Source organism: Xenia sp. Carnegie-2017, unplaced genomic scaffold (genome assembly GCF_021976095.1).
Source record: "Xenia sp. Carnegie-2017 unplaced genomic scaffold, XeniaSp_v1 HiC_scaffold_23, whole genome shotgun sequence".
Lineage (NCBI taxonomy): Eukaryota > Metazoa > Cnidaria > Anthozoa > Malacalcyonacea > Xeniidae > Xenia > Xenia sp. Carnegie-2017.
The window spans coordinates 1104480-1129423 of record NW_025813486.1 but is presented as its reverse complement, the minus strand read 5'-3'; the positions used below and the strand labels follow the sequence as shown (position 1 = coordinate 1129423).

The following is a 24944-nucleotide window of genomic DNA, read 5'->3' as shown; positions in this document are numbered from 1 at the left end:
GAACAATGAATGCGCAATAGAAGTCAAATGTATAGCAAATGTGATACTTTTCATGATGCATTAATTATCGATGACTTTAACCTGATATCTGAATCTAAGTCTCCACATTAGTATAGGTAAAATAGAATATCATGCCATTGAATTCTGCAGGGGCGGATCTAGAGTATGTCTAATCCGTCGCGCGACTGATGTTTGAAATTCAAAAATTACCTATTCATATTAATTAAAAAATCATTAATTATTCTTATTTTCTTATCGCATTTACTTCGTGATAAAAATCCCGCATTATTTATTGTTGAAAACTAATGACTAATCCAATGAATATCTCGTTGGTAACCAGATCAGTTGAATTTTAATTGACCTGGAATAACCGACTGATAAGCGGGGTGGCTTGACTAGTTCGACGGATAAAGGAGTCTATGAACGTCAAAAACGCTTATTTTATTGGTCAATAGCCAGATCAATGGACAGTCTGGAATGGTCCCGACTGATAATAAGGGTGGCCGGACGTATAAGGGAGTCCAATTGCTATCTTACGATTAGTTCATTTGAATTTTTGCTTTATTGTGATTGGTTTGACGGATTTCGACTGATAGCCAACTGAACTAACATAGTCAAGCTCACTGTCTGAATTGAATGTTTGATCGTTTTATAGTAATTTTTATAAGCATGATAGAAACTAAACTACAATCAGATGGAATTTATGGAAATCTTTTACAAATTCATATATTGACATGAATGCTGCTGTCCAAAATGTGAATTTTTCAAGAGGGTGAAAATTTATGGATAAATTTTAAATGCTTGGCAAAGACGATCTCGCGAGCGACATTTCAGTCATTGATGTTCAAAAAAGCCAACATTGTTTTGAGTTTTATCAGCAGAAATTTACATCCAAAATCGTAAGTAAAGGACAAGTGAAGTGTATGCATGAATGTAATATATCAAAATCAATTTATGCGAGTGTGTGATGCGATTTATGTCAATATGGCGTATGGTAAGCAGATTGATGCTTCTAAAATTGTTGTTGACGAAGGACTTTTAGCTATGATTTCTTTAGTGCTTGGGGAATCGTGGCCGTTATATGGCAGCGAAATCCTACATTCCTGCAAATATATTTCAATGGACAAAAAATCTGTAGCCATAAGGCGCCATACTATTATTTACTTTATCATAAACAAATGTTTGGGGCTTTTCAGTTTATGATCATTGATCATTCAATCATTGGACAGTTATACTACATATTGTTTAAGATTTGAGAAAACTAACATTGATTACATGAGAAGCTGTTTACTATAACCTGTGATTTTGAGTCTTCTGATCCATGAAGCTTTTTATTTTGACAATTTGACTGGAATGGTATTAAACCTGAGTATTTCACATACATGGAATGTTGTCCCATGTCACATATTGTCCCCTTTTCTAACTGAACACCTCATGTAGAGATGTAAAGGTGTGTTAATCAAAGGCTCATACCAGATTGTTTGCCATAAATTCCAAAGGGCTATTGATGTATGAAAAGCATTTTCTATAAAGTAAAAATGTCTTTCTATGTATGCAGATAAACCTTGAAATTTGGCAAAACAGCAAAGTATTTTCATGATCACTAGGTAATTTTCTGATGATCATTATAATTTCTAAACTAAATTATTTCTGATTTACATTTAAACAAGCTTTGATCATATGAAAAGATATTTATCATAACCAGTAAGCATGACACATGAACCAATTTTAACATTCATGTAATTATATAATTAAAGACATGTTGGTTACATTCTGTTTGTATTTGCAAATACAATGCTACTAGTGATTGCTATATAGCACACCTTGCATATACTTACAGGAGATAATAGTCTAGTGAAATGCCTAATAAACATTTATGGCATTAAGCTGTCCTTAACTGCAAATTTTCACTCTGATAATTTTGCTTAACCTTTGGCAGAAAAAATTTTGAGTTTTTCTCAAAAGGTGAATTTGCTGGCACTGATGTGGAGATGGGTAAAGGGTTACAATAAACTTGCATGGTTTGAAGTCTGAGCTTTTCTATATCTATGAACTGTCACTTGTAGTACCAAATTTCTAACTTAACTACTCATTACATAGAGGTTTGAATGGGGGTCTCTAGGGGGTCTATGCCTGACAACTTGGTAGAAATTTTTAAAGACTATATCTGTTTTTGAATAGCATTATTGTAAAATAAATTTTACGTTCCTAGACATGCTAATAAGCCATATATTTGGCATGATAATGAGCCTAAATATTTGGCAAAACATTCAAGTATTGTTCACTTCATTTTTTTTTTTTTGAAAAAAACGTAAGCAAAATGTGTTGTTTTTACGCAAAAACGATGCCCACAAATACATTTTGTATTGCTCTAAAACGCTGAAAATGGCATTTTCAAGGCTCTGAAATTCAAAATTTCTCAGGGGAGAATGCCTCAGACCCCCCCAGGTGCGGAGCGTCTTCGACGTTTTAAGACTGATGTTTGAAAAATCCTAGATCCGCCCCTGTGCATCAGCACGAACTTTGCAATGTTATTTGGCCCAAAAATGTTTCTCTACTTGAGTCAGTTAATTGAACCTTATATCAAAAGCAGTTCAGCACAACAATCACCATACGCAATCAAATTACGTAAGTTCGACGTAAAGGCATTTCTTTCATTTTTTTCGTATCCTCGATTCTTGCGATATGTAATGACATTTAGTAGCCGTCAACAATCAGTAATTACAAACTTATTCATAAAAAACGCAATATTATCAAAATACTGTATTACTAGCAGCAATTGTTATATAAACACTAGCTCAAATTTCAAAACTGAGCGGAAATTGATCAGGTGATCAATATTGCCCAATCAACGTAAGCTAAACGGATAACAATAGATGTCCCAACCATTGAGCTCTATAATAACTGGAGGGGAAAAGGGGCCTGGGCCTCGTGGTCAAAAACATGGCGGTAATGGCGGATTTTGGTTGTCAAAACCATTGAGTTCTATAATAACTGGAGGGGAAACGTCAACAAAATTAGTATAAATTATTAGCGCGCGGCCGCGTGGTCAAAAACATGGCGGATTTTGGTGGTCAAAGTCAGTGGAGAGACGCGGGCTCATGAAATAAAATTTTTGTCGCCCACCCTGATTTGACCACCACAATTGCGAGTATAGAAAATATCAAAACTACTTATTTTCCTAACATAAACACTTTTTTAAAATTTTATTTATTAAACTGCCAACTTTTGAGGTTTGCGGATGCTGAAATAGCGACAGAAAAGGAATATTTCTTGACTCAGGTAAGTAGCACAGTATTAGTTTTACTATTTTGTTTTTAACACGATACTTGAAGAGTGTTTCTACTACTAAGTTTTAATTTAAAGTTATTTTGGTTCAGTCTTGTTTGTTCTTCACTTAATCGCTCGCCAGACGTGTCGAAGCTGTCAATTTTCATCGAGTTTTGCATCCATCTTGTATCATGATCGAGGCATCAAGCTAAACTCTCCTGATTTGAATTGAATTTAACTCCCAAAAATGGGGCATAATTTGTTCACGTTTTTTTTTGAAACGATGAAGGGAAAGTTTACAACAGAGTCGTGTTGAAATTGAATGCAGTGCCATGCAAAATTAATGAGAACTATGGTATATGTTGTATAATAAAAATAACTATTAAACTGTTGGCCTGCTCAATTTGACTGACTGTATGGTGTAGACAAGTATAATGAGATTGGAAAGTTGGATTTATGCTAACAATTTTAAAGTACTACTTAGCGTTTCTGTAAATGAAGTATTTATTGTTATAGTAAACAGGTTAATACTTCAAAACCAAGATGAAAGTAGTGTGTTGAACAATGTGCTAAGATTTGTTTCTACCTTGAAATTTTTTTTCAACAGTAGCTTATGATTATATCATTAATATGCATGAAAAATTAAACATATCATTGTCTCATCTCATTAAATCCATACTTGGTATGATTCCAGGTGATCCACAAATTCACATCGGATTCATTGGTTACAATGAAGTTGAATGTAGAGGAAGCAAAAATAGATTGTAAAGAAATTCTTTGTGTCTTATGAAGAATTAGTAGAAATCAATAAAAAGAATTCTTTAAACAAATTGTAAACAAATTTAAATTTGCTCATGGTCAAGCAACCTAGTCAAAGAAGCAAAGTCTGTCTTCAACATGTGACCTTTCCAATTATTTAGTTTCTTTGTACAAAATACTATTTTCGAGAAACTTGATTTGTAAGTCTTTCATTAATATTTTTTTACCAAGAGATAAAAGAAACAAATTCAAAGGCTTGATGTAAAATACAAAGATTTAACAAGTTGTTTATCATTTAATTCCCAAATGTCAGTTTGTACATATAAATAATTAGTATTGGTAGCTGTAAGTTGTTTAAGCAGAACAGAAGAGTAGTAGTGCACGAAAGGGTTAGTATTTTTGAAAAATTATATCTTGTTCTTGACATATATTACACAATTCCAAAAAACTGTAAGTAATGCACAATAATATCTATAGAACTTGATAAATTTCTTCGCCTACCTTGTCAATTAGCTTTTTTGCCTTCATGCAGCAATAGACAGTGTTTTGGTCAGAGAAACCAATGCACTTTAGTTTCCAAGTTTGTAATTTCAATGGAAAATTAATGTTGTTCTGTTCAGTAACAGATCCAAGATTCTGCCAAGCTGTTTACAAAATACAAATTACCAAGCAACAGTGTCATGGTGTTTTGAATTTTTTTCTTTTTTGTAGCTCTTCTAGTTCAACACACTCTCTTTATGAGTTTTCAGTAGATTTATCAGGTAATGACAATACACTTATGATACTTATTTAAAGTGGAAGTTTTGACCACCAAAATCCGCCATTACCGCCATGTTTTTGACCACGAGGCCCAGGCCCCTTTGCCCCTCCAGGTCTTATAGAGCTCAATGGTCAAAACTTCCACTTTGAGAAAAATTTTTAACATTCGCTCCCTCCCGAAACGGATCTCTATTACTGCTCATAGTAATGACAACCAGCGAAAACAACCACGATACCGTAAGCATAAAATATTGAAAATAATGCTTCAGATTTTTGTGAAATAGACACACACATTTAAATGAGGTAAATCTACTGTAAAATAACGTATATTTTGTCAAGTAATGCTTTAGCTATATTAGAAATAAATATCAAACGGCAATCTTTACAATGTCAATGTGTTGTTAAGCTTTAATGCATAATCCCATGCGCATTACTTGTGTTTTTGACTGTTTGTGAACAGCTTGGTGCAACTGTCTTTCTTGAATAGATGGGTAAATCTTAGTTAAAATCTCCAAAAAGGAGTTAGAAAAAGTTAGCTTACCCCTACGACTTAAGTCGACTGGAAATATATTATTAGTAGGTATGTAATTTTTTGAGTTTTTTTTGGTAGGATTGATTCTGGATGTCTTATAAAGTATTATGATATTCTGATAAATCTACTGAGAACTTATGAGGAAAATATCTTGAACTAGGAGAGCAAAAGAACGAAATTCAGAAATTCTCTAATCATGTTGCTGGTTCTGTTTTGAGCCAAGATATTAGAAACTGGATTGTTATTGACAACCATGGATCTACTACTGAACAGAACTACTTTAATTTCCCATTGAAAATACTATTTCTTAAATCAAAGTGCATTGGTTTCTCTGACATAACACTTTTCTTATTGCTGCATGAAGGCAAACCTGTTTAAATAATTATAATGTAGGTGAAGATATTTAGCATGTTGTATAATTGTTATTATACAGACATTATTTATAATATTATGGCCTTGTGTAATGTATGTCAAGAACTTATTAATTCTCAAAAATGCTAACCTTCTTGCACTACTTTTCTTTTGTGTCCTTACAAATTACAGTTACCTATACTAATTTTTTCTAGGTTCAAACAACTTGACAATTTTTGAATTTTACATTATGCCTTTGAATTTTTCTTTTTGTCTTTTGGTAAAAATATCAGTGAATGACTTAAAAATCAAGTTTATCTAAAATAGTATTTTGTACAAAGTAACTATACATAATTGGAAAAGTCTCATGTTGAAGGCAGATGTGGCTTCTTTTACTAGATTGCTACTCTTATTCTTTTAAATGATATCGTAATTCTTCAAAGACATAAAAGTTCTTTGCCATCAATTTTGCTTCTTCCACATTCAACTTCATTGCAACCAATGCATCTTATGTGAATTTTAATCACCTGGAATTGAAAAACGTATGGATTTTGTCAGATGATGCAGTACTGTATTTAATGTTTCATGCATGTCATGATAAGCTTTTCTTGAGCAAATATTTCAAGGTAGGAGCAAAATTTGGCACATTATTGAACAAAGTAGTTTTTATCTTGATTTTGATGTACTAACCTGTTTACTACACTGTGTAACAAACAATTCATTTACAGAAACACCAGATGGCATTTATAAAACTTTTAGCATAAAGCAAACCTTTACACCATCATCATGCTTGTCCAAATCTGTCAAATTGTCCAGGCTAGCTGTTTAATACAGGTAATTTTTATTGTGCGACATGTACCAAAGAGCTCATTAATTAATCCTGCACTGCATTTGATTTCAATACAGCTCTGTCCTTAATATTTGCTTCATATTTTCAGAAAAATATCATGAAAAAATCCTCCATTTCAACTCAGTTGAAACAAGGAGTTTTAAGATATGCATATCTCGATAAGAACTGGTTGCTTTGCCTCGTCTAGCAATCGATTAAGTAAAGAACAAATAAGACTGGATGAACATAACTTAAATTATAACTTAGGAGTAAAAACATTCACAAAATATATGCCATCACACTTCAAGTATTGACTTAAACAAAACACTGAACACTTTAAATAGTAAACAATCTTACGTTGCTTACCGGTGTCATGAAATGTTTCCTTTTCTGGCATTACTTCAGCATCCGTATACCAAACAAGTTTGCAGCATGTTTTAAAGATAAAATTTCTAAAGTTTTTGTGCTTGGCATTGATATTTTATATAATCGCAATTGTGGTTGTCAAATCCGGGTGGGCGAAAAAAATTTCATTTTATGAGCCCGCGTCTTTCTGCTGACTTTGACAACCAAAATCCGCCATGTTTTTGACCACGCGGCCGCGCGCTAATAATTTATAGTAATTTGGTTGAGGTTTCCCCTCCAGGTCTTATAGAACTCAATGGTCCCAACTCTTTCTTATAGAGGGCTCTGACCATTGAGTTCTATAATAACTGGAGCGGCTAACTTTACTGGGGCGAGGTCGCCAAAAAAATGGCGGCCAACGGACGTATTTCCGCTGAAATGATCGCTTTGCAGAAAAATAATATTCTCGACCTACCCCTGGTGTCTATAGTAAATTATAAAGAATTTTTCAAAAACAAACACGATATCACAGAATATGGATATCGTTAGTTCCATAATCTGTGACGATTCTTTTTTGCCATTTCTTTTATAATGCCAACACTTCAATCGTTCAATTGTTGGATGTCGTAGTTTCCACAAAAAGGAACATATCGCTTCTCACAGGTGAGGTAGTTGTTTGTTTTGTTAGTCCGTCAACGATTGAAAAGCAATTATACATGCACTTGAAAAGCCATAAAATACATATTTAAGATCGTAATTTTTAAGACTGACTTGAACGCCAAATATACTGATGTTTTCCTGTTTTTGTCTATAAAATTCTGCATACTTTTCTGTCATTTGTTAATGCATGAAATCGTAAATTTACCTACCTATTTGCAAAATAGTTTCCCTAAAGCAGAAAAGACCCTGCACACATTTTGCTCTGTGACAAGTATCAAAAAGAAATGATCAGCCCCAACAGTACCCATGATTTGGAGCAGAGCTTGTTATGCTCTATTTGCTGACAACATGCAGGGAAGACCAAGTAGTAAAGATGACTGGAAGATGTTATTGACCAGGCAGAGTCTTAAAAAAATGATAATGCTGTAAAGATAATTGATTTATTGTCTGCCTTATCCAGATTTATTTAAGTTGATCATGGTCAAATTCTATGGATGGAGACAATGGATTCACTAATGATGCCTTGAATGCTTTGAAGTTAAAGTTCATGAACCAAAAAAAGATGGCAAGAAGGTTGTGTGTGTTTTGATGCTTAATTAAATGTCAATTCACAACATATAAAATGGAAAGGCCATAAAGTTTGTGTCTATGTAAACATTTGTACTGAGATTGATGATGACTCGATGCAGATGTGAAGCATCAAACTGTATAAGCCATTGGGTTTTATATAACTTAATGTTTAAATCATGTCATATCTTTATCAAAATATTTTAGTTGAGTGTTGTTTAAATGTTACTAATATCTAATGCACTATACTGAAGCATTAAAGATTCAGTGATGAAACCTTTAAAATTACTGTACTGTATTTTTCTTATATATTTCTAATATTTCTTTAAGAAACAGTTTGAGCTTATTTACCTATTAGAGTACAGAATGGAGATTTATCATATGCATCATTGCTGCTTTTTTAAATAAATGTTTTTCACTTTTCAAAGCTTTTCTACAAATATTTTGCTTCTTATTTCTTTTCATGAGATTGATGATATAGAGGTAATATAATCCAATAACTTTATAATTTCTAGAAAGCTTTTAAGCCTTGCTATTTATTGCCTTGCTATGACATATCCATATGCATTTCATCATTCATGTATGAAGAAAACACCAAATGTGAATACTCAGAGAACAAAATGCACTACCAACTGCTTATAAAATTTATTATTGAAGTGAAAACTGTGTTACTCATTCAAATCGTGCACTTATAATGCAAATATAGGAAAAACAAAACAAAGTGAAAAAGAAGGGTAGAAGTATTAAAACTAAAAATGAATTACAAACACCATTGGAAGCATAAGTGTTTTGATGATTATTTGCATTTTGCCCAATTTATATATCAATACAACAAAATCAAAATGTGCTACAACTTTACAAGTATTTGATGCAGTTGCACTTCAGAACATCACAAAATGGTTACTTAAAGTAATTTCTATACAATATTGTTTGTTTTCATTTACCAAACCTATGCAGACTTGAGTCTTTTTGAAATTTAATATGAAACTCAATTACAGAAAATCCGTAAATATCCAGAGATTTAATATTTACTTTTTAAAGAAACAAGTAAAATCCTACAATTGTGGCGAAAAAGCCATTGCCTTTCGAAAAGAAGCAAAATAGCAATGATAACAAATAAGCTAAATTCTCTCCCGTGAACCACTGTGGAGATGAGCTATGATATACTTTTTTGTGTAGACTAAAGAGTTTAATCGATCAAACAAGTTTGACGCTGGTAAAAAAACGACGCATATCTGCATTCATTGATGTGTAGCCGACATATAGCTCTTTCATCGATAGTTATAAATACATCCTCGTAGGAGCCGATAACTGGAAAGCTAGGTTGACTCGCTGTTACGAATTGTAGGTTTTTATCGTGATTTTCATCAAAAAATTGCTTGCCGAATCCCAAATACACACATACATTTTCTTCACTCTTTCCTCAGGAGGGAGTGGGAAATTGTGAAATTTTCGGAAAAGCGGTCAATTTCGGCAAATCTCAGCGGCAACGGACGAAATCCGAAATTTTTTTGGCGTCATCAGATATCTAAGGTCGCGCTTGAGATAGCCGCTCCAGTTATTATAGAACTCAATGCTACGAGTACGATTACGTCATTTTGGCGCGAAAACATTGTTGCAACAACAAAAACACGTTGCCGTCATCAATCTGAGTACGATTCAATGTGAGCACTAATTCACAATGACAATACAAAATTGACACCCACACATTACAACTAAAAACGTCACACCTAAATCAAACATCACAACTAAAAATAAAATATTTCACTTCAAACTAATCCACAACGACAATACACATTTCCTGTACACACAATACAATGACGTAAGAACCAGATAACAAATACGGCTAACCTGACGTTTACTCCTCATTTGACTCTGAAGATGACTACCGCTAAGGTTGTTGAAACTTCAGTCAACAACAAAAACAGTCCTTCTCAGGACTTTATTAACCTGGACGATCATCATTTACAAACATATAACGATACTCCCAGGCTCAAACCATTTACTTTATCTCTTTTTAAGCAAAGAAAGTAGGTATATTTCTTCATTCTGTAAGAAATTAGTTTACAGCTCTAATTTCGAGCATCAAGGCTTTAATTTAGAACCCTTTTTGAGCGCAGATGTACATTAAAAAGGAAAATATGACCTGCAAAACTTTCATGTATTTCGTACGCAAAGTGAAAGGTAAACAAACAATAACATAGTATAAATATGTCGTACATAAAACTTAAAATAGTGAAGATTTTTCAGTCTAAAGAGTCCTATATTCTCGCAAAACCAGTATTACCGATTCATTGATATAATTATTGACAAATAGAGCCGTAGTTGCATCGCAAACGTCGGTGTTTTACACAATAAAAAGGCTCGTTCTGTTGTTTACAACTAAAGCAAAATTTTGACGAAGCGATAACGACAACAAACTTCCTCGTGCCATTCTCTTACACGGTCAAACTTCGTACTCGTTGTCGTCATTGAGTGCTATAAGACATGGAGGGGAAAAGGGGCCTGGACCCCGTGGTCAAAAACATGGCGGTAAGGGCGGATCAGTGAACTCGACATTTAAATAACTGGAATGATAACCGAAGCCAAAAATTGAAGCCAAAAAAATATTTGTCGTCATCATTCGTCATTACACGTCAGGCTCAAGTCTCTCGCGTGTTCATTTTAATTTTTTTTAATCATTTGTCCCTTGATAATGGTAGAGTTCGGATCTTGATCAGAGCGTAAAAATAACGAAATTTTTGGAATGAAAAGGTTCACGGAAAGTGAATCAAAGTGATAAATCGAGAAGCAAGGTGAGGAGAACTTGGTCGATCTGCTCTTACGCTGCGGTTTTCCTTTAAAACATATCAAAGTCTTTGGTTTGAACCCGGGAGTATCGTTACATGTTAGTAAATGTAGATCGTCCAGGTTGATATAGTCCTGAGAAGGACTGTTTTTGTTTTTGTAGACTGACGTTTCGACAACCTTAGCGGTAGTCATTTTCAGAGTCAAAAAAATGACTCTGCAAAAACAGTCCTTCTCAGGACTATACCAACCTGGATGATCTACATTTACAAACAAGCAAAGTCTTTAAGGATATTCAATTATTGATATCGAGATGACAACCATTTAGTATTTCAAGCACTATCAAAATTGATAAAAAATACAATCGCTCTGTAAAAAGTAAAAATGCGAGTTATAGACTCAATATTTTTTATGAAACTGGATGTTCAAGTTTCTTTTTTCTTCGGAAAAACAGATCTTTAAATCCACTGAAATGACAAAAAAGACAAACACTGTCTGACACCGTTTATAAATTTACCTTCCGACGAAAGAAAAATTTATGCTTGAATATTTTCTCGTTATAATTTCTATTGTATTGTCTTTTTAGCATACAGTGTAATTTTCAGTTGGCTTTTCCTCGTTACAAGTTGTAAGTTACAACGAACTCACTGTAGTAAAGTTTCAGCTGTAAAAAATAACCTTTTGCGAGGAGTTGGCCTCGTGTGTTGTTTGTCGTGATGTTGTTTATATGTTTATGCTTTCGCAATTTGTATTCAAATTTATATTGGCCGTGTATGTTTGGCACTCAGGGGAATGATACTAACGTACAAACCGCGTTTATATTCGACTTTGAAGGACTGGAACTGACGTACAAACCGCGCAGAGACTAGGACTTTGGCTTCAATTTTATATCTATAAAATGTATTGTCGTTATCATTCCAGATATATATATATATGGAGTTCACTGGGGCGGATATTGGTGGTCAAAACTTCCACTTTAAAAATTTTTTTCAATATTCACTCCCTCCTGATTTCCAATACTGTTTATATGAACGATAACAAGTGAAAGAAAACATTTACGATACCGACAGCATACATGTGAAAATAATGCTTCAGCATTGCGTGAAAACACAGTACACACACATGAAAATAAAAAAAATCGACGGTAGAGAAACGCATATTTTGGCTGTAACATTTAAGTTATTTTATGACATTTTAACCTTTTAAAAGTGAAAATCAAACTGCATTCTTTAGTAGACCTGTCAATCTCATCAAACTTATACATTATTTCATGCTTCTGTGTGTTTGACTGTTTTTAAACAGTTTGGTGCAACTATTTTTCTTAGTTGAATTTTTTACAAAACATCGTACTCAGATTGATGACGGCTACGTGTTTTTGTCGCAACAATGTTTTCGCGCCAAAATGACGTAATTCGTACTCGTAGTCGTACTCGTAGTCTTTGCTAAAGCTCTCTATTTTCCCGTAATCGACCACGGTCCAAAACGCGTAATTTTACAGTCAAATGTAAACAAACTTCGTAAAGCAAATAGCAAAACGCAAAAAAAAACAAAGAAAAACCATTTGCGAATGTGATTCGAAGGAAAAACACTTGAAAAACAGTTAAACTATCCAGACGATACAATTTGAAACGAGTTTATTTTTACGGACGAAAACTAGAAAAGTGAAAATCAACCCGTAAAAAACAGCAAGGACGAGAAAGAAGCAAGCTTCGTTTCAGGTCAAATAATGCTATATAATAAACCTTTTAATAACCTCGCTTTCTCGGTCTTTACTGAGAAATATCGGACCTCTGTCTTTTTGTACAAACCTCGCAATACGGACTCTGTCAGTACAAAAACACCTCGGTCCGTTATTTCTCCGTAAAGACTTTGCGCTTGGTCATTAAGAGCTTAATAATCTACATGAAAAAATTTCTCAATTCTGTTGATTTTTAACTTCAGCGTACGTACATTTCAGACGGCGAGTTTAACCATCGATCAACCGCCTCGTATATTTAAATTCTGTCGGATATTACTTTTCACAACACCATACCTTCTGCACACGCAGCTAGAGCAAGGTATCTACTTTTAGCAGTGTTGTTATTTTCATTCAGAAACACTTTGCAAACGGTGAATTGTAAACTTTTTCGCTAAAGAAAACTTACTTAAAACTTACGGCAGCCGTTGTAATTGCTTTGTTTAAAATAATTTAACTTTCCCGCGTTTTATTTTGATGGACTCTTAGATCATTTCTTTGTTTGACTAGCCAATCAGGAGGGCATTTTTCAAAAATAAATTGCACTGTACTTCCTTTTTTTTGCACTGTGTTTCCTATTTTTGCACTGGTATTTACGATAAATTGCACTCCTCTAAACCAATCAAAATTGAGAAATTTTTTCATGTATATTATTAGTAGAGAAATAAATGACGCTGCTCTGAAATTTACAAAGCACGATAAAAACACTATATACATCAGTGACTGCAACATCAAATCCAGACCTTGCATTATCTAATTCTTATTTTTGTCTTTTTTTCTTATTTTTTCTTATTTTTCTTTTTGCACCCAAAATGTCTACGAATATAGGCTACTTAAAAAGATATGGTAATGTTACACTACGGCCCAACAGAGCTTAAGAGTGAACTCGAGTGCCTTGCACTCCCCCCTCCCCTTTACCGTTAATTGTCAAACATAGAATATACCGGGATGCAGAGTGGATAGAAAAATTCAAAAATTTAGATCATGTAAACCAATGGAAAAAATTTCATCGCCTTTAAGTCTGTTTTTTAAAAATTTACTGAAGGTCATTCCTACCTTCCTTCTCCTTAATTAAATCTTTTAGACTCTTCTCTTTTTCAGTTCCCTCAATCAAATCTTTAACATAGTGTTCAAACACTTTTATAAAGCCACGCTTTTTAAACAACGATGGAGGGGCATCCACAGTTAAGTTCAAAAGATATTCTGTATCAATACATCTAGTAAATTATACAGCAGAAAATATTTAAATATTTGAAACAATAAGATTACGTAAAAAATTAAAATGATGACAGAGTGATGCAAAGCATTTACTTTCCAGCAGCTTTGACATTCGATAGACAGAATTTTGGCTGAGGACAGGAAGCACAAAGTCCCTTATCACGACAGTTGTCATCATTGGGAACTAGAAAAATACATTATTTTTTATTTTTGAGACTGTTCTCGATCTTTCACTTATCATTACCTACACTGACACTCGTTATCTTATTTCTTATATATGTTAGTGTAAAGACTGCTCTTGTTCTCTGTTGTTCATTCATCACTAACTACACTGACACACGTTATCTTATTTCTTCTATGTATCAGTCTTAAATTCAATTGCTTTTTTTACCTTGAATATGAACGACCAGGTTTTTTGACAGGGTATGACGTGGATGTAAGGTACTTTCACATGAAATAGGAACATTGTAGGATAGGTTTCCACGAATAAATATACTTTTCTTCACGTGCAATTTCGGTGGACTGTCACGAACATAAAAATGACTAATCACTTTAGCAATTTCACTTAAAGTGTCTTCCTCCTTCTTGATCTGACAAGTGTATTCCGATAATTTCTCGGAATATGGCTGAAGATCAACCGTCCAATTTAAGCCACATTGTATTTGAGGATAATCCAAATCCTCGATAAAGATTTCACCAACAACTGAACAATCTTCACCAGAGCGAGGGGCTACGAGACATATTGACGTGGGTTCTTCGTTTACATCTGTATGTAATAAAGACAATGTAGCACTTAAACTTAAACTATTTTGTGTAGTACATTATTCAATTAATGAACATTGGTTTGTGGAGAGTTGAAATAACAAAGAATTTTCGGTTCTCGACCTTTGGCAACAATAAAGAGAATGCTTTGCTAGGTAAAATTGATCAGTCTATAAAATTCACTAGTAGATCCCCGCCAACAAATACAAAGACCCGCTAGTAGATCCATTGATGTATACAACGATCCACTTGTAGATCCATTAATGTATACAAAGGCCTGCCAGTGGATCAACTAATTAATACAATCATACACTAGTAGATACCCCTATAATATTTTCATTGTCTTCGAATTAAGGGTATCTTCCTGTTTTAGTTGACAATTTTGTGTTGTCAAAGATCCCTGGAAATTACAAATATTTGGTAATTTACAAAGCATTAAATGTACATCATGAAGAGAACAAAAATACTGATAAACATTAATACCACACCGTTTAAAAACGGGTGCTGAAGTCCCGAGCCGAGCACAACGGATGCGAGTCGTACTGAGGGAGTCAGAGGCATGCTCTCGTGGAACATTTTTAAATCAAGAAGCTCTAGCTAAAATTCCATTTCCTGGACTTTGGGGATAGAATATTACTGATTACATAGTGTCTAATGCGTTTTTCCAACCCAAATTCAAATTTTGATGCCCCATATTCATTTCTGCACCGTCAAAATCAACAGCTGGGGGGAGGGCATGACCCCCTGCCAGCATGCCATTGTCGGGGAGTAGTTTTAAATTGACTCCCAATTCCTAATGCTTTTTGTCACTCCAATACTATGTAGCTAAACTGTGTAACTGATTTGGTGTTTGTGTTTGCAACTACGTAATCCCTAAGCCACTCTTAGAACCTCTTAAGAACCGCTTTTTTTATTTAGAATCATGTTAATCCCACCATCCCCTTATCAATCTTTCCAAACATTATGACATATAATCGTCAGTCACACGAAAATTGTTCACCCTGACTAGTACTCTGTAAACTTGGTGTTACCTAACATAATCTAGATTTAATTTATTTACGGCTTTAACGTAAAGAAACAAACCTAAAACAGTTATGGTAAAATTCTTTTCAAAATGCAATCCACCGCAATCTCTCACAATTATGAGTACCACTAAACTTGGTGTAAGCTCGTAATTAACAGATCCTAAGTGAAATAGTTCATCATGATTGGTTCCACCAATGACAAAAGACGCAATATTATCAGCAAGAGTGTAAATAAAGGACTGATTTGAACCATCAGGATCGTCAGCGGTTAAAATGCCAACATAGGTCATGTTAGGAGAGTTATAAAAAACTGAAGTAAAAACAACATTGAATACAAAAACTGACAAATAACAGACAGCACAAAATAGGAAAAAATATTATCTTAAGCAAAAATTCAGCAACTAAAGCACATTTTCTATTACGATCTTTCACCAAATTTCAGAGTTCAAGGCTTCAGAGTTGACTGATTTTTGCCAGCCAACTTCAACATAAACAGCACTCACGATGTGATTAACCCTTTCTTTCCCAGCGTTGTCGTTGACAACATCAATGAAATCATCCCAAACTCATAGGATCAAAAAACTTGGGAAGTACAGGGTTAAAAGCTAGACTTACCAGTGATGAAAACTTTAAATGACTTTGAAATATCGAGGCCAGCAGCATCTTTACAAGTGACATTGATATTGTAAACATTTCTTTCTTCAAAATCGAGAAGGCTATTATATTTAACTCGGAGAAAATTGCTATCAGTTTCGTGAGTAATGTAAAACTCATCTTCATCTCCGTCACCATTTAATGAGTTCTCGAGGGAGCAAATATGGATTTGAGGTGGCACACTTTTTACATCTGGATCTTTTACCTGTGACAGAAGTATACTCTTAATGCATGTTCTAGGCTAAGTTTTTTATAAGGTAATTGTATGTCTCCTTGTTAAGTATAAGTTCTTTCTGACTAAAATATGTTTAGTGTTGGATTAGGATTGAAATTGCTTTTACGAAGTTACAGTGATAGTGTGAAGTTTTGAAAGAATTGAAAAATGCGACAGTTAAAATGAATTCTTAAAAAAAGCATTTATATTTTTTAACAAAAACATTGCCTTCGGGGAATCTCGGTATATCTTTTTTACAAACACGAAATCTAAGCAACCGATTGATGTTTAACTCACCAAAAACTTTCCAATCACTGTTGAAGCTGGAGAATTCTCTGCTACAAAATTTTTAGACATCAAAATATCAGTTGGAGCTTCGTTTACATCGGTTACTTCGATCCTAAATTGTTTGAGCGCCATTCTCACAGGATCTGCGACAGCCAACCAAATAATGTACATGTTTCTTTCTTCATAATCAAGAGAACCGTTAACAACGAGGGGAATCGAGTAAAAATTAGTTGATTTATCGTTCATTGTACGATTTTCAACGTTTGGAACACCTGAAAGAAGTTTTTATGTAAACAAAACTGGATTTACTAACTACAGATAAAAATTTGGAATTTTCAAAGTACTCAGAGTCAGTGTTGATTTAATCTATTGTTATTAAACTGATAATTTTTTTTTGTATTTGATATTAAAGAATGAAGAAAACTAAATCACGCTATCAAAGGTTATGGATAAAAAATCAAAAAATCCCCATGTATACAAACCTTGTAGAGCAAACTTTTCACGAACCAAAACACTGCTGTGATTCAAATAAAACTTTAACGTGTCATTATCGTCATCAGTCGCAACGAAGTAGCCGATGACCGACCCCAGAATGCAATTCTCCGGGATGCGATTACCCGTCAAAATTATATCCTTGGGTGATTCGTTAATGTCTCGTACAAAAACAAACAAACTCTGGATAGACGAAGATTTTGGTGGATGACCTCGGTCCGTACATATTACCTTTATACGATGTTTTTTCTTTTCTTCGTAATCGAGGCTTTCTGCAACAACTATCATGTTATCTAACAACTTGAAGTAACCATTACCAGAGTCAACCAATTCCCAGTCAAAATTTGAAGTGTGTTTTTGATCAAGATCATCGTCTCTAGCTGTTAGATTACCAACAACAAAACCAATATTGACATTTTCAAGCACTTCGTTACTTGAAAGTTTTATATCGTAAGGAGGATCATTAATGTTCAACACAGTAATGTTAAAACTAGTTGTAGTAAACATAACAGGTGAACCATTGTCACTCACATTAATTTTAACAGTGTAAATATTATCTGACCGGGTTTCCACACCAAACGTCTTTTACCAACAATGCTCTTCCTTGAACAAGAAAATAAAATTTGCGTCCGCATTCATTATTGTGAACGTCAAGGGATCATTTTGAAAATCGTATGCATAGAAAAAGCCGACAATGGTAAAAATGCTCATTTTCTCATTGATATAAGCTCTCGAGAAATGTATATGTAAAGGTGGATCGTTTTCTCTCCTGCAGTAATAGGGTACAGCAATTGGGTCCCAGTCCCAAGCAACATTCTCGGTGTTACCGTCCAATATACATTGAGCCCTCTCAATGGATACGTTGAAATTTATCCCAAGGAAGTTTCTAGCGAAGGCGTTAGGGATGTTTGTTGATTCAATGACAGCTAGTTTGAAATTGCCATCACAGTCAATGGAACAGAATTTCAAATATTCATGTCCGTGTGGGCAACTGATGCGTGCAGGCTTGCAGGCTGTTCCAAACTCATCATGATATGCATTTGACGGACATGGAGGTGAGATCAATGGTGAACATGATTTAGGTTCACACTTGTGTGGAGTTATTTCTGATTGTTTATAACCAGATAAACAGTCACACCAATAACTACCATCTGTGTTTATACAGTTGGAATTTATACAACCACCATTTCTATTTTACATTCGTCTATATCACCACATGATTTACCATCAGCTGAATGAAAATAAAATACAATACAATAAATGGAAACATTCAATAACTGGTCATTACCATATATGGAAAAACTGGTTATTACCCTATATGAAAACTGTAACGGGTGATCACCATAAATGGAAAGTTTAAATAACTGGTCATTACCATAAATGAATTAAAATAATCGATCATTACCATATAAGGACACTTTAAATAATGAATTACTGCGATGTACTATGTCTCAAGGTATTCCAACTTCAATACGCTGCTGTATGAAAATTACAGAATAAACTCCCGCAGTTTTGAAAATTCTGAAAGATCGGAGTTCTAGCTATGGAGTGTCATGTTGTTAATTACGTGCTGAAAAAACAACAAGCAAATGAGACTTAACACTTTAATTTAACTACACGCTTACATATGTAGTTCACATTATCATTTTTATGTGGATTCGGTGATCACGTTGAAGTGAAAGTGGTACAACTCGCGACAGAATAATGCAAGTAGTGCTCAAAATTTTGACGAGACCGACAGTTTATAAATAACGCACGATGAATCTTTGTTTCTTCTTTAACCTGAGGTAAAAAAATACTTTTTCGATTCGAACAATGTTTCTTCCAACGTGCTTACATTTGCCCATTTTTTTACTTATTACATGCTTTGAACCATGGACGGATTTTCATGTTTTTTTACAGGGGTGGTGAAAAATCTGATGCTTCAAGCATTACAATATTCGATGATTAAAACACTTGTTTTTTTTTGTTGAAGTTTGTTTAGAAAAAAATATATTGAAAAGTCATTACCTTGAAGTTCATAGCCGGGGCGAATTACACATTGACGAGACTCTTCTAAAGAAGGACATGGGGACCCCCCGTGAGCAGGATTTGTCGTGATGTGACGACGACGAGTTCTTGTTCCAATGCCACATTTTGTACTGCAAGCACTAAATTCCGTCCACGCTGTAGAAAGATGAAGAAAGAATATTGGATTAAAAATCAAAGATTACTTATGTTCATCATTTACGAGTTGTGTTTTGTCCTTTTATTGTGTTGAAATTTTCTCACTGTCAGTAGCGTAGTTAGCCTGCAGGTTTTGGTCCTGCCATGTAAATTTGAATCATTGTTATTATTTATGTTTTTATAAATCTATTGTTTTTGCAGTAAGTAAATAACGATAAATTTCACGGTAATGAGTGGATAAGCAGGATGGCTACGCCACATTATTACATCTTGATCTTACACTATCTTATAACCTTGCATTACATGTAACAAATGTTAACAAACGATTTCTTTGAGTTGGAAGTTACGGTTGGAAGTCTCATGTATGAAATATCCAGCGATCCCAAAGATAGTGAAAGTTGCATCGACAGATGGAAATTTGCTATTTTGAACTGGTTGAACGCTGTTATCTTGTTTCGTTACTTCGACGTTTGTAACAATTGGAATTATTTTTTGCAAATTTTCGCACCTATGATTGTTCATTTCAAGTCGTTTCAAATCGTCTCATTGAGAGCAAGGAAAAATTCTTGATAACGACTGCATACTGAGAAGGGCCAACGGAGCATGAGATGTATCAAATATTACACAAAAAGCTTAGATACAAAATAAATCAAGCGCCGAGAAGACGTTATTTCATATTGAGCACAAAATAAATATTACATAAGTTTACCTATTAAGAATCGATCGTCACAGTATACTGCAAGTTGTAATGGAAAAGATTATCTAGAATAATCTAAAAGTTGAAGCGCGAATTCCGGCATAATGATTGAAAATTTCATATGCGGCTAAGCACAAGATAGTTCATAGCAATATTTGCAAATCTAAAGGACGAAGGAGGATAATTCTGGGTTCAAAATTCAAGTGAAAGATCACATAAAATAAGACCATATAAGCGACTACATTACCTCAAAATAACCAACACGATATTCATGCATCAAACGAATGGAGAAATCACAAGATGTCATGTAAGGCATAATTTGACTTTTTGTGATAAGCAAAACGAAATTCCAATGGCTTGAAAACGTATTTCGGCATTTAAAAAACAATATTTGATTTTACGGATGGATGAGCCATGACTTATACAATGAGCAACTAATAATTTTTAAACATTTCTTCCAACATCTAAAATAAGGCAAAGCAAAAACTTACGCGAAACTTGACAATTTACTGATGGTGGAAGTGGTGTTGGACTTCTTCGTGGTCTTATTTCTCTCGATGATAACACGAAGATCAAATGAAATACCAACAATAAATAAGTAACAACAAAGAAACGTCTCAATAACATTACTAAGGATTCAAAGGTTTTACCACAGCAAAATATTCTTCATATAAGTGAAAAAAAACTCCGGTTTTAAGTTGTCAAAGATGTCTTCAATCATTAACGAATGTACTTTCATATTTCGTACCACAACCTCCACACTGTGATTTCATGCCGTTTTCATAAACGCTAAACTGCATGTGTCATTCAAATGAGACATTCCACACAGGTTTTAAATATTTGAGTTCAATAAAATATTGTGTTGAATGAGCAACAGAAAGCTAAAACAGTATAGTATACGGCTAAATTCGTCAGATATCACTTTAAATAAAACTGTGTTTCATCTATAATTGTATATTGTCTCCTCTGCCTTACATGGTTTCATTAATACCTTTAGCAAACTTTACAAAAGAAGAATAACTAGACACAATAGCCATAGAAAAGAATACTTTATTTCAACAGCATCAAAGACAGCAAAGTCCAAAAATAATTAGCATTACATTCCTTAAAAGAATGATTCAAGGAAAGTATGACATTAATTAGTTTAAAGTAAGCCAGTTTTTTTATTGCTTCTTGGACTTTAACTATCTGTTCATTGAACAGTGTAGAAAAACTGCAAGTGAAGCGAAAAGTCGAAATCTGCGAAAATTGTGTCAAAATCTTAATAGGCGAAGGCAAGGGAGAAAGGGGGCATGGAGGCGACTGCCGCGAATAATATTTTCAAGACCATCATCTTTGAAAATATTTCTAATGATAGCAAATACCATAGTGAATGGTAAAAGTAATATAATAAGTTGATAGTTCTTAAAAGAACTGTTTAAAGTAAAGAGCACTAACCCAGTAGTTCTAAATTAAACGACACGATGCATTTCGGCAGACTACTCCTCAGGTGTCAACGTCTGCTAAATGAAAATTTACAATCTACCGATATTTATAATGTCAAGAAAGTGTGTACGTCATCTCCAAAAGGGGAGATGACGCTCAAAAACAGGGATAAATTGAAACCATAATCCTTTTATCGCAGAGGACGGGATTGGTTAACCAATCATTTAAGTTAGAACTATTGGGTTAGTGCTCTTTACTTAAAACACTTCTCTTAAGAATTATCAACTTATTATATTACTTTTAGATTTCACTATGGTATTTGCTATCTTTAGAACTATTTTCAGATTTGTCACCACGACAAAGTCTCTATTTTACAATTAACTTTATTTGTACAATTAAGTGCTATATTTACGTACGTACATTTTGCATAAGGGGGACGATGTTGCCCCTAAAGAACAAGTTACGGAGAAGACAAAAATAAACAAACATATACCTATAAGTCTTCTTCTTGACATTCTCTTCTTCAGCATCTGAAAGATACTAAATAACAAATTGGTGGTATGACAAAAACAAACAAGCAAAAACATACCGCAGTTTTTATATGCGCCTAGTGCCATGTTTAACAGTTAAGCTGAATAATTACTAAAATGTGTATGAAAACATCTTGTTTTTGATTCAAAATTAAGACTATGATGGATAGATGGTTCAATGGTAGATAGATGGTGCAATGGTAGATAGATGGTGCAATGGTAGATAGATGGTGCAATGGTAGATAGATGGTGCAATGGTAGATAGATGGTGCAATGGTAGATAGATGGTGCAATGATAGATAGATGGTGCAATGGTAAATAGATGGTGCAATGATAGATAGATGGTGCAATGGTAAATAGATGGTGCAATGGTAGATAGATGGTGCAATGGTAGATAGATGGTGCAATGGTAGATAGATGGTGCAATGATAGATGGTGCAATGGTAAATAGATGGTGCAATGGTAGATAGATGGTGCAATGGTAGATAGATGGTGCAATGGTAAATAGATGGTGCAATGGTAGATAAATGGTGCAATGGTAGATAGATGGTGCAATGGTAGATAGATGGTGCAATGGTAGATAGATGGTGCAATGGTAGATAGATGGTGCAATGGTAGATAGATGGTGCAATGGTAGATAGATGGTGCAATGGTAGATAGTGGTGCAATGGTAGATAGATGGTGCAATGGTAAATAGATGGTTCAATGGTAGATAGATGGTGCAATGGTAGATAGATGGTGCAATGGTAGATAGATGGTGCAATGGTAGATAGATGGTGCAATGGTAGATAGATGGTGCAATAGTAGATAGATGGCGCAATGGTAGATAGATGGTGCAATGATAGATAGATAGTGCAATGGTAAATAGATGGTGCAATGGTAAATAGATGGTGCAATGGTAGATAGTGCAATGGTGGATAGATGGTGCAATGGTGGATAGATGGTGCAATGGTGGATAGATGGTGCAATGGTGGATAGATGGTGCAATGGTGTATAGATGGTGCAATGGTGTATAGATGCTACAATGTTAGATAGATGTTGCAATGGTAAATTGATGGTGCAATGGTAGATAGATGGTGCAATGGTGGATAGATGGTGCAATGGTAGATAGATGGTGCAATGGTGGATAGATGGTGCAATGGTGGATAGATGGTGCAATGGTGTATAGATGCTACAATGTTAGATAGATGTTGCATTGGGGGAGCAATAGTAGATAAATGGTCAAATCCGTTCCCTTAGCTAAACAATCTCTAATATCAATAAATGAAAATCTATGCTCCCAGCAATGTTGAATCAAATATTCTTTAAAGGATTTAACAGAATACCCTCAGCTACAACCCACACTAGCAATGATTTTCAAAACCAAAAGAGAACTTGCAGACTGTACACCAGAAAATAAAGTATATATTTTTGATGTTTAAGATTTTGTAAAATTCAATATGTTTACCTCGACAAGTAAAGGTCTTTTTGAAACTTTAGTTTCATCTCGTTGAATCTATTTAGAGTAAGGTAAGTGTAACGATTGTTCCATAACCTGTTTCAAAATCTCACAAATGTATAAGTAGATGGATAAAAATGAAATTCAGCTAGAGCAAGAGAAACTTACTCGTAATAATTATTAAAGAAAAATAATTGGAGATAAGTTGGAAAATTAAATAAAATCAAATTGCAACAAAACCTTGCTAAATAACTTCTTTGTCGGATTAATTGTTCCACCATGAGTATGAAAAGGGTTTGTGTTTTTTCCCATGACTGTCAAATAAAGAATATGTAAGGTGTAAGACAAGTACATCAATAGACAACACCAGTACACAAATGAGTAAAACAAGTAATTCAATGTATAATACAAGTATGGCAAGGTATAAACAAGTACACCAAGGTATAAGCTAGGGCATAAGGTTAAAAACACCAAGGTCTAAGACAAAAACTCAAGAAAAAAATCAACCTGTTCTCATGGAGTAAACACCAGCAAACTTATTCACATCTCGACTTTTCTTTTCTTTAAAGTCATGAAAACAGAAATCAATTTAAATTTAGACAACGAAAAATCTTTGTTTTCCTGAGAAAGACATCTTATTGTCGAAAAGAAAACAAAAACATACCTCGCGTCGAGATAGCTGATTTTCGTGAAACTTGCTTCGGAGCTCGATAATCAATTTCTAAGTGCCCATAACTAAAATTTTTTTCGCTTTTACTACTAACATTTGATCTTATTTCACCGTAACTTTCTATTACAAGCTCATTTTTAGGATAAAACGACGTCAACTCTGTGCCAAGGTCTCTTATCTTCTGGTTGATGCAATCGATAGAATCCATTTTTCCTTTAGAGGCTTCGCAGATAAATTAAAGACGAATACTATATTCACTCGATTTTTATATGTAAAATACACATTTTCCCATTTTTTCATAGGTTTATACAAAGAAAACCCATAGGAAACGTCTGCAAAAATCTGCTCACTTGCAATTTTAGCTATAAAATCAAAACAAAATCGCATAAGGCAAATTACCAAGTATATAATGTCATTACACGAGGCTGTCTAGACTCAAAAGAGAAGCTAATTATTTAATTGAATGCTGCCAAAAATTAACATCATAAAAGACAAGGATACACGACAAGGAACGCCTCCTTTCATCAAACTCGTCAACCAAACCATTCGAATTCACGAAAGAAGACATTTCTTTAAAAAATGTCTAAATATTGTTCCTTTCAAATGTTAGTTTCTGTCCGCCATCTTTGACAACCTAATGCATGTTTCCATGGCAAAATGACGCAATGAGTGAGAGCGCTGATTATGCAAAAATATTGATTGGGTCGTTAGGAGTGATTGGTGAGCAATAGTTGGCAAATAACAGTCCGAGTTGTTTCAAGTTACGTGTAT

The 24944-nt window shown here is 34.1% G+C and overlaps 3 protein-coding genes across 3 annotated transcripts in view; all 3 read right to left on the bottom strand.

Moving 5' to 3' along the window:
* LOC124449478 overlaps window positions 1–17798 on the bottom strand; it is a 41766-nt gene extending 23968 nt beyond the window's left edge. The window contains exons 1-6 of the mRNA XM_047000399.1: window positions 17238–17798; window positions 16765–17027; window positions 16215–16458; window positions 14204–14578; window positions 13906–13996; window positions 13651–13811 (exon numbers count right to left, since the gene is read on the bottom strand). Of these exons, the coding sequence (XP_046856355.1) occupies window positions 13651–13811; window positions 13906–13996; window positions 14204–14578; window positions 16215–16458; window positions 16765–17027; window positions 17238–17754 (1651 nt within the window). The 5' untranslated portion in view covers window positions 17755–17798. The remainder of the gene's footprint in view (window positions 1–13650; window positions 13812–13905; window positions 13997–14203; window positions 14579–16214; window positions 16459–16764; window positions 17028–17237) is intronic.
* A 34-nt stretch (window positions 17799–17832) lies between these two features.
* LOC124447954 (fibrillin-3-like) lies at window positions 17833–20924 on the bottom strand. Its single transcript, XM_046998946.1, is given in 4 exon segments — window positions 17833–18437; window positions 18440–18478; window positions 19258–19413; window positions 20602–20924. Coding segments are annotated over 4 exon segments (936 nt in total). The 5' UTR covers window positions 20738–20924.
* Window positions 20925–21160: 236 nt separating this feature from the next.
* On the bottom strand, window positions 21161–24802 carry LOC124447953. Its single transcript, XM_046998945.1, has 7 exons — window positions 24675–24802; window positions 24168–24395; window positions 24011–24064; window positions 23744–23817; window positions 23513–23560; window positions 21956–22075; window positions 21161–21214 (listed from the first exon to the last, which is right to left on the bottom strand). The coding sequence occupies exons 1-7, from the start codon at window positions 24739–24741 to the stop codon at window positions 21161–21163; spliced, it is 645 nt and encodes a 214-aa protein (XP_046854901.1). The 5' UTR covers window positions 24742–24802.
* Between the last annotated feature and the right edge of the window lie 142 nt (window positions 24803–24944).

What these genes read in the sequence shown, in the direction of transcription:
- LOC124447953 (XM_046998945.1), bottom strand. Translation starts at nt 24,741, where the DNA reads ATGTCTTCTTTCGTGAATTCGAATGGTTTGGTTGACGAGTTTGATGAA. An exon ending in CAAAGAAGTTATTTAGCAAG is followed by an intron (nt 23,561 to 23,743) that starts GTTTTGTTGCAA and finishes TACTCTAAATAG; the next exon opens with ATTCAACGAGATGAAACTAA. An exon ending in TCGTCCCCCTTATGCAAAAT is followed by an intron (nt 21,215 to 21,955) that starts GTACGTACGTAA and finishes CATTCTTTTAAG; the next exon opens with GAATGTAATGCTAATTATTT.